At 39.4% G+C, this 12,810-nt stretch overlaps 1 protein-coding gene across 1 annotated transcript; it reads right to left on the bottom strand.

The window, feature by feature from the left end:
* Positions 1–4,709: 4,709 nt before the first annotated feature.
* Positions 4,710–8,554, bottom strand: LOC122059674 (multiple organellar RNA editing factor 8, chloroplastic/mitochondrial-like). The gene is made up of 4 exons (XM_042622626.1): positions 8,103–8,554; positions 7,725–7,822; positions 7,570–7,635; positions 4,710–5,672 (listed from the first exon to the last, which is right to left on the bottom strand). The coding sequence occupies exons 1-4, from the start codon at positions 8,501–8,503 to the stop codon at positions 5,017–5,019; spliced, it is 1,221 nt and encodes a 406-aa protein (XP_042478560.1). The 5' UTR covers positions 8,504–8,554; the 3' UTR covers positions 4,710–5,016.
* Between the last annotated feature and the right edge of the window lie 4,256 nt (positions 8,555–12,810).

Here is a 12,810-nt window from a genome sequence, read left to right as displayed (position 1 = left end):
AAAAAAAAAAAAAAAAAAAAAAAAAAAAAAAAAAAAAAGCAAAAAACACTCTTGAATTTTCAAAATTAAATATTGAAAAAATCCTACTTGAGTCTTAACGATAATACTATACCAGGGTTTTTTCTATATTTTTGGTTTTAAGACAATTCGGTTTGGTTCGGCTCGATTAATTCAGCTCAATATCAATTTTGGTATTCGTTTTCGGTTCCCAATTGACACCCTTAATAGGAACCGTCAACCAGAGAGGTCCAAAAAACAGTACTAAGCTCGATCAAGATCATAGTTTAAGATCTTAGTTGAAACTTGCCATCCCAAGAGAAGATGGAGGGTCGAATTGACTTTGTACCTGGTTTCAATAAGTTTGACCAATTTCATCCATATTTCCCATTTTTTGATAGTTTCGACCAGTTTTGACTAAAAGGTACAAATTTAGATCAGCTCTGCTTCAGTAGTTTTGACCAGCTCAGTTTCGATCAGTTCTGGTCAGCCCATGGCATATCGAGTTTTGCCAAAAAAAAATTAGGTTTCAACTATGTTTCGACCATTTCAACCCATATCTTGATTTCATGCTTGGTCGAAACCAGCCTCGAGATTGAGATGTCGATCCTTGATCACGATTTGTAATTAATTTTTTTCACGAACAATTTCATAATTAGTTTCTTCATGAACAGGCCTAATGGTATTCTAGTGTTTGCCTCTGAAATAAAAGTGTAGTGACTTGTAAGAGGCCTAATTGATGGACGAGTTGGAAGCCCGGCCATAACCAGACACAGTCATGATCATCTTACATAAGGAATTAATCTTCACGATGTCCCAAAAAGTTTTTTACTCAAATAAAAAAATGTCCCAAAAAGTAGGTATGACCCCTTTCTTGAGAGTTCAATCCAATTAATTAATATTTCAACGAAAGTATCTAAGTGGTAGCTCAGTTTGGCAACGACCAACACTCCTGATTAAGAAATGATCATGCTTTCAAATCTTGACCATGTGGTGCAAAATCAAAAAAATTTCTCTTCTCCCTAACCATGTTGAATATATATATTAAAAAGATTTTCACGTAAAAAATGTGGAGATCTTTTCTCACGCCCTCTCACATATTGACCATTTGTGATCCATCCTGATACTTTTTTTAAGTGGTTCTAATGCCATAGGGACATGCGAGATTCCTCCCACATTGGTGGCATGGGGACTCGTCAAAAAAAAAAAAAAACACTTAGGTTAATAATGAACAATGCTAGGACTTTGGAGAACCACTATATAGAAATCCCCTCAATTTTAAAAGAGAATGTGTTGCAGGTATCCCTATATTATTGCCATTTTCTTATGGAACTTGCTATTTCATGATGTCCATCAAATCCAATTTGGTGGTCACTTAAATGGCTGACTTGGTAATTGTCATAAAATAAGGGTTTTAAAAGTTTTTATTTATGATCAATCTTTTTGTAGCATTAAGGTAATTTAAGTAGAGAGGCTTAGGGTTACCTGATGACCCACAAGCACAAATCTTCTTAGGGTATGCAACTCTTAATCATGTTCACAAATCTATAGGTAGAAAGGTGAGATTAGCAGTAGATATTTGAGCAGGAGAGGGAAGATGAAACTTCTTTGAAAGAGGGAGAGAGAGCTGTGACCTGCGCATATGACAGATTTCCTGAATGCATAGAAAAATCTCTCCTCTTCTTTATAGGTACTCTTCTACCTTTCCCAATCTTGCTAAACGAGTCTAGAGGTGGATCCTATTGGTTGATTTTACTTAATTAGGTTTCCTTGTTTATGAAGATCTTTGCAAAGATATTAAAGTCAAGTCTCTCCATTTTTAATAGCATATAACAGACTTACGGGCATGAAAATTGTCACCACCCTAATCCGTTAGATTTCATATACAGAGTATCTAATCAATTAATTAGATATAAAAATAATTTCTAAAACCTTTCGAAAATAATTATTAATAAACGAGAGCAACATGCATCAATCACAGGTCTGGACATAGGAGGGTAATGCAGTTTTTTTCCAAAAGGGAAGGAGAGAGATGATGATACATGCTAGGCATCATGGCAACATACCCCAGCCTTTGCCCTATTAATAATTAGAGAGAGGGTTCCCCACGATGCCAATATGGAGGAATCTGAATGCCACACTAATGACAATGTGGAGGATGGTATGATCCATATGGGATCCACATGGTCAAAGCAAGAGAGCGAAAATTATAAGAACCCCACATGAGAGGGAAACAATATTCTAATGTCGTTGGAAAAAATACATTTCGAATATTTGTAACCAATTTACAAATTATGCCATATATCAGGTCTCAAATTTTAATCCAAATCATGAACAAATAATTTCTCTTGGTAATCTCTCTACAACATGAATTGGATTACTTATTGAACATCTCTTTGATTCGAAGGTAAGCAAGAATTCAACGCACTGATACATAATTTCTTAATATCAATTGTTAGTACACCAAAACACAAAATGCACTGCATTGATAGGTGCTTCTCAAGTCTAGGGTACCAGTTTGCAATCTATGTTGAGAAACTTGTTCATTACATAACAAACTTTCTCAAGTGATTCAATCCAATATATAATGACATATATACTCACACTTATTTTTGGAATGACCATTGGTTGTCATTAGATTTATATCTGAACTATGCACAACCTAGTTGTGAACAATTTAAGATATAAATCTATGGACAACCACACACTTGTATTTGGTAAATCTAAGGACAACCAATGACCAAATAATATCTTACAAAATAAGAATTATTTAAAAATCAAATTCATGGGATTATAGCATCATGCTTAGTCCAAACCTCATTCCATCTGCCACTAATAGATGATTACTTAATTTGTTTCTTTGAGGCTGACCTAGAACCATTTGAACAACAAAGAACAGCATAATACATCTCATTGCAATTTCTAAAGTTAGTATTCCAACTCCCAATCAATGCCTTAAACCATCTTAAAATGGTCAATGGAGATAGCCTTAAAAATGATCAAAATAAGCTTGAAAATGTTGATTGGATCAATGGTGTGCCAAACAACCTTAAAATCGGTCCAAACTTTTTGATTAAGTTATTTTTATTTTTAAAATCCTTTTATTTAAAAAAAAAAATTTGTTTGAAAATAAGTCCATTTGGCCACTATGTTATAAAAGATTTTATTTTTTGTCTATTTGGGACTCACTTTCAAATGAATTTTTTTGAGAGGTGTCTTATTTTTATACCATTTAAAATGGACCCGAGGGAGAGAGAGGATTTTCACTGTTCTCACAGATAAGTACTTTGTTTATCCAATAGAACTTATAGAATGTATTTCTAGGAAAAGATAAGTTTTTTGCAAAAATGTCCATTGAAGAAAAAGACAAGATTGATGAAAAGTAGAAGAGTATGCTTCACTTGAGTCTAGTGTTGCGCAAAGTCATATAGTTAGGCACGACAACAGGATTATGATTGAATCTGGAAAGCTTGTACATGACTACCTCTCACCAACAAGCTGTACCTGAAATAGTCTTTATACCCTTAGGATGGAAGAAAATATTCCCATTAAAAAACATATTGATGAATTAAATAGCATAATTATGAATATGAAAAATATTGATGTTAAAATTAAAGAAGAGGACCAATCCCTTATTTTTTTGTGTTTTTTAACTCCTTCATATGACAGTTTTGTACTACAATGCTTTATAGAAAACTAAATCTTCATTTAACTCTCAGGAGTTGAGAAAAAATAATGTCCGAAAACCTAGTTGTGTGGGGGAGGAAGAAGTTGAAATAAGTGTTCTAGAAATAGAGGTTAATTCAAGACTAATAAAGACACTGAATGTTATTATTGCAACATAGAGGGGAACATCAAGTGAAAATTTTCAAAACTTAGAAATAAACAAGGGATAAATCCACCAATGATTCTTTGGTTGTTCATATGCTGAAAATTTCATTGACCACGGTGATTTACACTCTATGAATATTTGATTCATGATGTTCTTATAATAGGTGTCCCAATAAGAACTGATTTCCATCGTGGTTCTTAGTTTCATTGGTTACTAATATACCCTATAAGACTGAGAATAGGAACATTCCAAATCAAGATGGGATGATGGTATTTTCAGGACTTAAAGTGATGTTAAACATGTTCCATGGTAAAGAATAATACGATTTCTTTTGGTACACTAAAACTCTTAACGGTTTTTATTCAACTCATGGTAAGAGTTTTGAGAGTTTCAAAAGTTGATCTCATTGTGATGCAATGAAAAAGGAAGAGAATTGCACTATAATATTTGCAGGTTGATACCATAACAAAGTTTTTTAAGTCTATGAGCTTTTCACATGGCTGGAGGCTATGGAAAAATTGTTGGGATTGAGTTCCTTGTCTAATTGTGTAATGTACACTAGCACCTCCGTGTGTTCTCTCTCCCCCCACACTAGGGGCAGATATACCTCAGTTCCCAACCCCACCTTCTCCCCAACCTCCCTATCTGGATTCTCCCCTCCCCATCCACAACCCCTTCTGCAACTTCCCCCACCCCCCAAATACCCAGTTTGGGTATGGTTGTCCTTTTCTCTTTTTGTTCAGGGTGGGGGAAGAGATTTGCTTGATGGCGTTCTCTATGCTGTGAATCAACCCCCACCCCACCCCTCCCAAACACACACACCATGGACTAACATAACTCACAATCATCCATAACCATAAACAAAACAACAGAGCATATAATACAGAAACAAAGATCCCCCAAACTAAAAGGCCAATTGGAAAACAAAGTGAGAAAGTACACATGACACCGACTAAAAGTGTAACCACTTGAAAGGATTAACATCTCACCCAGATGATATCAATGGTACCCAATAGCCTATAACATGCTGGCTAAGAAAAGAAAATGAAAATTCTCCTCTCTCAAATTACATAATATTCATGGACTACTGACAGTTCTATCCACAGTGGCACATTAACAAATAGTCCCAACAATTCAAGACATGTCTGCCACCCGAAGCCACTGCCCCTTTTATCTACAATTCAACCTCATTGATAATCTCTACCAGGCGTATCTCTTACCTGGTACTGATTTCCACTTGGCATGTTCCCCATGTCCCCGTTAGGTGCGTAGCCCATGTCCCTGTTAGGTGCGTAGCCCATGTCCCTGTTAGGTGTGTAGCCGCTCTGGAAATCTCTGTTTGGCATGGAACCAGTTGGCATATCCCTGCTCTGGTAGGACATGCCTCCACTGTTAGCTGCATCCTTGTTTTGAAAATCTCTGCCACCCATTTCTCTATTAGGCATATTTGGAAACCCTGCACCTGGTCCAGCATCTCTATTAGGCATCTGGTTCTGCATATTTGGCACTCCTCCCATATTAGGCATTGGATTTGAAGGCATTCCTCCCATATTAGGCATTGGGCTACGTGGCGGTCCACCCATGTTAGGCATTGGGTTACGCGGAGGTCCACCCATGTTGGGCATTGGGTTAGGTGGAGGTCCTCCCATATTAGGCGGAGGTCCTCCCTGGAAATCGCGGTTCTGCATATTTTCTCTTCTTCTTTCGAAGTTCCTTGACCGATCAAAGTTTCGAGGTCGGTCATTGCGCCTGGACCTCTCATTTGCCCGTGCATTGTTTCTCACCCATTCCTCATGGTATTTAGGATCATATGGAACTGCTTGCCCATTAATAAAAGGTTCCCCTGCCAATTGAAGAACAATGAAATCAACAACTCCAAATTTATAACATGAACCCTTGCCACACCCCATCCTGCAAACAACTTCAACTACTAAGGTCCAAACACAATATTAAGTACCCAGACAAAGGTTGACAATGCATTAGTTGTATATCAACTTCCCTTTGGGTACAATCAAATACTAAGGTAACAAAAACAGGAAAAAAATTGAAGTACCTGGATAGACAGATCCACACTTGGTCTAAAAGAAGATGCATCAACAAAAAAGAAAATCCCCTCACATATTAAACTTAGAAATGTAAAAATACCAATAGTGTTCGGCATGAGTTGAAATAGACTAGTCTAGCAAAGATTGGGGACTAATTTGTGCCAGATTAGTATCCTCAATTCAAAATGTTAATGGACATATGGTAAGAAAATAAAAAAAATGAATAGAAATACAAAAATCTTTTGATAGTATGTAAATATCTTGGTGTTTGTAAAGGAATGGATGCACCAACCCATTCAATTTTGCAATAAGCTCTGATCATCAAATAAACTAATATTGATGATCAGATATCAGAAATTGACTTGCTATGATGTAAACAGAATTCAAAAATCAGATTTAGTATCTCAAAGTGATAACCAGCAAGAAACAAGCAGAATACTGAAATCAATTTGAAGAACAAGAGAAGAAGAGAAAATATAAGAAGATCAAAAGTAATATAAGAAGAATAAGATGGCCAAGAATGGAAATGTATAACCTAGTTGCAATAGAACCAGAATTAAAAAAGAGCAATCGGCTGGGAGGGAAGCCTTCACAAGCCACCACATATGCTACACACAGCAGCACAGACTCAAATTCTAGAAATAAAATCAATCTGGTCGATGGGAGGGTGAGTAACAAAACAGAACTCTGTACTAACTAATAAGTATCGGAATCTAACTCAAACTCCTGATACTTAACTAATGTCAAGAATCTGAGTTATATGTGTCGCCAAATGTAATATCCCCAAAAAATACTGAAATAGCTCCAAACACATAAATAAACCCAGAACAAAGGAAACAACTGTCAGTCTGAGCGACACCTTTAAAGAGGTTGTAGACCTACTTAACATCTTCACCCGACTTTCAGAGAACTAAGTGCCAAAAAGCAGAGCACAGAAGTGAAATAATCAGTTGGCTTTGGGTTTCTAATAATCAAGAATTTGAGCTCCCGGATCCTTATGATTTTGCTACTAAGGCTGTTATGGCAGGTTCAAGGAGAATTGCAGTCCATTTATAAGGTATGTGGTGCAATTTCTTTATAGGCTAATTTTCTGTTAAAGCTTCTGGTCAGATCATGACCACATTCATCTTTATTGACAATTGATATACAAACTAACTCAACAAAGCTTTATACCAGCTAAATGGGGATGATTACACGAATCATTTCACTCCATTCTATTTGTCTTTGTAAAAATCAATGAACTATTGAAGTCAATCAGATTATAGGCATTTATTAAGAAGGGAAGCTGCACTAAAACACGGGAAAAACATCACTGATTTGTTGAGGGAGATTTTGGTATGATAGTTAGATGATTGATCTGTTGAGGCTACTTCAATTTGTTAGGGAATCCCACTTTTCAACATATTCAAGGAAAACATCTCTAATCTGATCGGATGCCTAGGTCGGAATACTCTATTCCAAATGAACTAGTCAGAAAGTGGTGACTCAGACACTTATTTATATTTGGAAATAAACTATCGTTCATTTATATTTGGAAATAAACTATAGTTTAGATTAGAATCCTCAATTCAATTTTGCAATTCTCATTATTTTGGGAACTTCAAATGGATAATGAATGTGGGTACACAGATATTCTTAAACCAGTTAATTCAAATTCACAGGTAAAAAAAGTTACGAGTTCAGGAGTCTCATTACCTCCATAATCTTTATTCTTGACATCCAAGTACGAATCAGGAAGAACCCACCTCACCCTCGGCAGCTCTGCATAATTTTTCAAGTGAAACAAGATAAATATATTCAACCATAAAAAGAAATAAAAGAAACCCTGAGCCTTACACGCATGAACATACCCTTCATCTTGTAGGAGATTTCCTCAGAAACAAGAGCTCCAAAAGCAAAGTAATGTCGAGTTGAAACCGAATAAATTTTCATTCTCGCTTCTTCCTCACTATAAAACAAACAACCCAAAAAAAAAAAATTGTATAAACAAAACCCCCATACGTAGTGACTTTCATACCCTAGAGTATAAATCCGCCCCTTCCCAAATACTGAATCAATTTGCTAAAAACAGTTATATTTATACAGGAATTACCAAAAACAAATTTTCACAAATATCTTACAGAGCTAGGAAACTATATGCCCATCTCAACATTGGGGATCAGATTTTTGTACATAAATCGTTTGAAATGAATATTAAGATAAAAATCACCAAATAGAAAACAACTGACCTCCCAACCACCGTAGCGAGGGTCTTGATGTAGCTATCAATAATTTCATCTCTTGTGGGATCTCCTTCAGGTTTCTCCATGACAATGAGCCAGTGCTCGAAATCGCAGCCATCAAGAAGTATAGTCTCCTTCGGTGGACGATTGGACCAGTTAGGGTTGGGATCATTGAGAGACGATGAAGTTTGACGTGTCGCAAAGCATCTCAGACCAATTGGTGACAGTGGTAACTGATGAAACTGTAAGAAGGCGACAAGAGGTCGGAATCGAAGAAGTGGTGATGAACAACGAGAAGTGAGAGCCAAACCAGGAACAGAATTGAAAGATGATGAGAAAGAGCGAGAGAAAATCGCTGCTACAGATGGTTTGGTGATGAAAGCTCGACCCAAGAACGCCACCGCCATTTTTCCTCTTCTCCGCAAAACCCTACCGCAGATGAATAAAAATCGTTCGTTTAGCTTCATCTGTGTTTTTATTTGTTTTCCCCCTGCAGAAGACGACACGTGGATGGATAAAAGTGGACGGCCAAGATTACTTTAAGGTTAAAACCAATGCAAATCCGGTTTGGAGTTGGATGAACCGACTAATTCAAGTGAACCAAACCGAGTTCGGGTCTCTCTGTTTGAATCAAAACAACCCAAAAAACTCCCTCTGATAGCAATTATTGGTATCAGTAGTGTTTTGCATCTGATATCAGGAGTGTTTAAACAACCTCAAGTCTGCATTTTGTTTCTTTGATGTGTAAAAGATTACCAATTCTTTGTAGGCCAAAATATAATTCTCTGTTATGCTTCTTGGTAGTTTGGATTGCACATATGTACCATGACTATCCTTTAAGGTTGCCATTTTTATCTAGGTCACTGATATTCCCATATCAGCTTGAGAGTTTAGCATTATTTTTTGTGTAGGTACGAAGGCTTTAGCTCAAATGGTAGAGCACCTGGGTTAATGCCCAGGTTATGGTGGCTCGAATCCACCAAGACATTGAACAAAATACCGAACATGTTTTAACTTATTATATCTTTTATTTTCTTTTTTTGGTGGTGTTGTTATGTTATGTTCTTGTGTGGATATGGATGAAGGGACATGAAGATGAATCTCTTTATTGGTCATTGGATTTTTTTTTTTTTTTGTGAATGTAGATTTGGTGTTACTTGAGCTGGAATGTAGGTTTGGTGGATTTTGTTTATTTTATAAGAATCTCTTTATGACTCTTGTGAAACTTGAGATCATTTAGTTTTTGTTATACTTTTGTGTATTTCCTTCGGCATGTTTGTGATGCCTTTCCACTCAAGTGTTCTGTTGGATTTTATGACTACCTGCTATTGGGTAAAAGTGCCTGTGAAGAGTGTTGCTAGGTAAGAAATAGCATGGCTGAAATAGCTAGAAAAGACATGAGTGTGAAATAACTCCTTCAGTGAAAGATTAGCTGCAGACCAAACTTGATTAAACCATTTTTGAGATATTCTTAGAATTTTTCTTAAATAAATAATGTTTGTAATACGATTTTCTGCACTCTCCATCTTGGAATTTCAGCATTTTTGGCAACTTCAAGATGGAGAGTGTAGATATGTTCAAGTTTGTAATCTGATTTTCTACACTCTCCATTTTGTAATCTGTGTTTCAGCATTCAATACATATTGTTTGTAATATGATTTTCTGCTAGGTTCAAGACATTATGTTGAGGGCTACAGACAAGGTTGGGTGCACTCTCCAGATGAACTCATGCGCCTCTGGGAAAGATTGTCCTTCCCTCTGTTGAATAAGCCATTCCTAGGCATTTTCTTATGGTTATAATGACAGAGAGCTTGAATTACTGTTATAGAATTAGTCAATGCTGATTGTTTATCTGTTATGCTGGTCCTAGTGCTCTGTTTCTCTTTGTTATTCCATCTCTATTTACTATCTAATTAAAGTAATCATGGTTTTGGTTTTGGTAAACATCAAACAAACAGTTTAGCTGCTCTTTTGGCTTTGGAGATTGATACGGCCAAATTGGTTGCCCAGTAGGGTTAGAACACGTGATATCTAAGGAGAGGACACGTGTCTCTCACCTATTAGAGTCTGCAAGGAGTCTGACCGCGTCAACCACGTGGTGAGAATATTCCCCATGAAGGGGATAAGACGTATCCGAGTAGGACTCGAAGAGGAAAGGAGGCGGACCCGAGGAGGACTCCTCCAAGGAAAAGAGAAACCCTAAACCCTAAGGACTATAAGAGAGGGCCCGAGCAGAGGAAGAAAGGTATGCAGAAAAACCCTCACCATTACCCTTGTGAAAAGCTGTGCGGCCGATCTCTAACTTGGGCGTCGGAGGACTAACTCCGGATAAACATCCGAGCCTCTGCCTTCTGTATTTGTGCAGGATCAGCTCATACGGATTTTCGGCAGCAACAAATTGGCGTCGTCTGTGGGAAATGACAGTAATGGTGGGGAGAACCTACAATCGTAAGAAGAGAACAGCATCGAACATGAACATGGGGGAGGAGGAACCTTCAGGAGGGCTCCCTCCCTCAACGGAAATCAGATGAGACAGGGGAAACGATGATCAGGAAGGTTCCGCGAGGTACCAGCGTTCGGCCGGATATTCGGTGTGCAGAGATAGTAATCCTCCACCCCCTCCTGGAGCGCAGGAATATGTAATAATGGAGCAGTTCGAAGCCCTCCAGGAAAAATATGACCGAATGGCCGAGGCAATGAAGGAGGTCTCTAAAGCTGTCTCTCAGAAGACCGACAGAGCACCGCGAGGCCCCCATATCCAGCCAGAGAGAGCTTGAGACGAGGACCGGAGCAGTACAGGATCGATAAGGTCCGATCATAATTTTCAAAACCGAGCAATGAGGGAAAGTCCCGCACCCAGGGGAAGGATGCTGCGTACCGTCGAACACCGACATGGGGAACCACGCCAAGGAGACGAACAGAGACACGAGGACTCGGGGTTAAAGCAGATGATCCTAGACCTGAAAGATGAGATCAAGAAGGTGGCAGAAAATCAGACAGCAACGAGCTAGACCTCACTAATGACACGGCTCTAGCTGATGAGGTCATGAGGGACCCGCTCCCGATCGGCTTTCGCCTGCCAAAGTATAACACCTACAACAGGTTTGGGGACCCGTTGATCATCTGGAAGGCTTCAAGGTCGCTATGCAGTTCCATCGAGTCTCGAAAAATATCATGTGTCGTGCCCTGCCATTGACGTTCAGAGGAGCGGTAAGGCTATGGTACAACCATCTGTCGACGAAGTCGATCCACAGCTTCAGCGATCTACTTTACTTCTTCGTGAAGGGATTCTCCAGTAGCCAACTGCTTCAGAAGACTACATTGAACTTGACCAACGTTAAGCAACATGAAGGAGAATCACTGTGGAACTACATGAAGCGCTTCCAATAAGAGAAGATCACGATTAGAGGTCTGGACCCGAAAGAAGAGTTCACAGCCCTACTGGGAGGCATCAAGGATAAGGAGCTGAAAAGGTGCTTGGCGAAGCATACACCGAGGAACCTGGCCGAGTTGAGAGCTCGGTGTGATAAGTACATCCAGATGGAAGAAACCCTTCAAGCCGATGAAGAAGCTAAAAGGAAGACGGGAAGGAAAAGGATCTCAAGGGGCAACAACAATCCCTCTGAAGAAGGCAAAAGACGAAAGTCTGAGCGCGGTCAGGCACCCAGTCCACCAAGGAAGTTCGAGGAATATGTGCCCCTGAACCGAAGACGAACGGATGTACTGATGCAAATAAAGGACTCCCCGGATGCCAAAGCTATAAAGTGGCCAGGGAAGATGGGACGGCACCCCGAGAGACGCAATATGGACAGATATTGCCACTTCCACAAGGACCACGGCCCCGACACCGAAGATTGTTGGCACCTCAAGGGGGAAATAGAAGGAATGATCTGAAGAGGATATCTAGGCCGATTCATGGATCGCGAAAAGGAGGATGCCCAAGACGGTAATGACCGTAGGAACAACCATTGGAAAGATGGCAGAGGCCGCTATAAAAGAAGGGGGCCAGCCCACAGAGGCAATCAGGAACGACAAAGGGACGGGACACCTAAGGAAGCTGACCATCGCCTCCTGGATGAGAATAAGAGTCCAACTAGGGTTATAGCGACAATCTGTGGGGGCCTAGCCGCTGGAGAAAATTCAGTCTCGGCCAGGAAAGCAAAAGCCTATGCGAGAAGCGTACATGTGGTTGAATGGTTGAACAAGAAGGTGAGGACGGGGATGGTTATTTCCTTCTCAAACGATGATCTGGAAGGGGTGCACACTCCGCATAACGATGCCCTGGTAGTCACCATGACCATAGCGGATTGCAGAGTGAAGAGGATCTTAGTGGATAACGGCAGTTCAGCTGATATCCTATTCCTTGAGGCTTTCCAGAAGATGGGCCTGGACGAGGGAAAGTTGAAGAAAGTCGAACACCCGTTACAGGGATTCTCTGGCATCCCAGTAAAAGTAGAGGGATTGATTGAGTTGCCAGTAAGAGCCGGCACTGGAGATCGCCAAGTAACAGTCATGATCAACTTCCTAGTAGTAGGCATTACCTCCGCATACAATGCCATACTAGGGAGGGTTGGTTTGAACCTACTAAAGGCTGTCGTCTCCACACCCCATCTCAAGATGAAATTCCTGACCGAGAACGGTGTCAGTGAATGTCGAGGCGATCAGGAGGCATCCCGAAGGTGCTATGCCACTACCTTGTAGGGAAGAGAAAAGG

Source organism: Macadamia integrifolia, chromosome 13 (genome assembly GCF_013358625.1).
Source record: "Macadamia integrifolia cultivar HAES 741 chromosome 13, SCU_Mint_v3, whole genome shotgun sequence".
NCBI lineage: Eukaryota > Viridiplantae > Streptophyta > Magnoliopsida > Proteales > Proteaceae > Macadamia > Macadamia integrifolia.
This window is presented reverse-complemented; position numbering and strand designations above follow the sequence as displayed.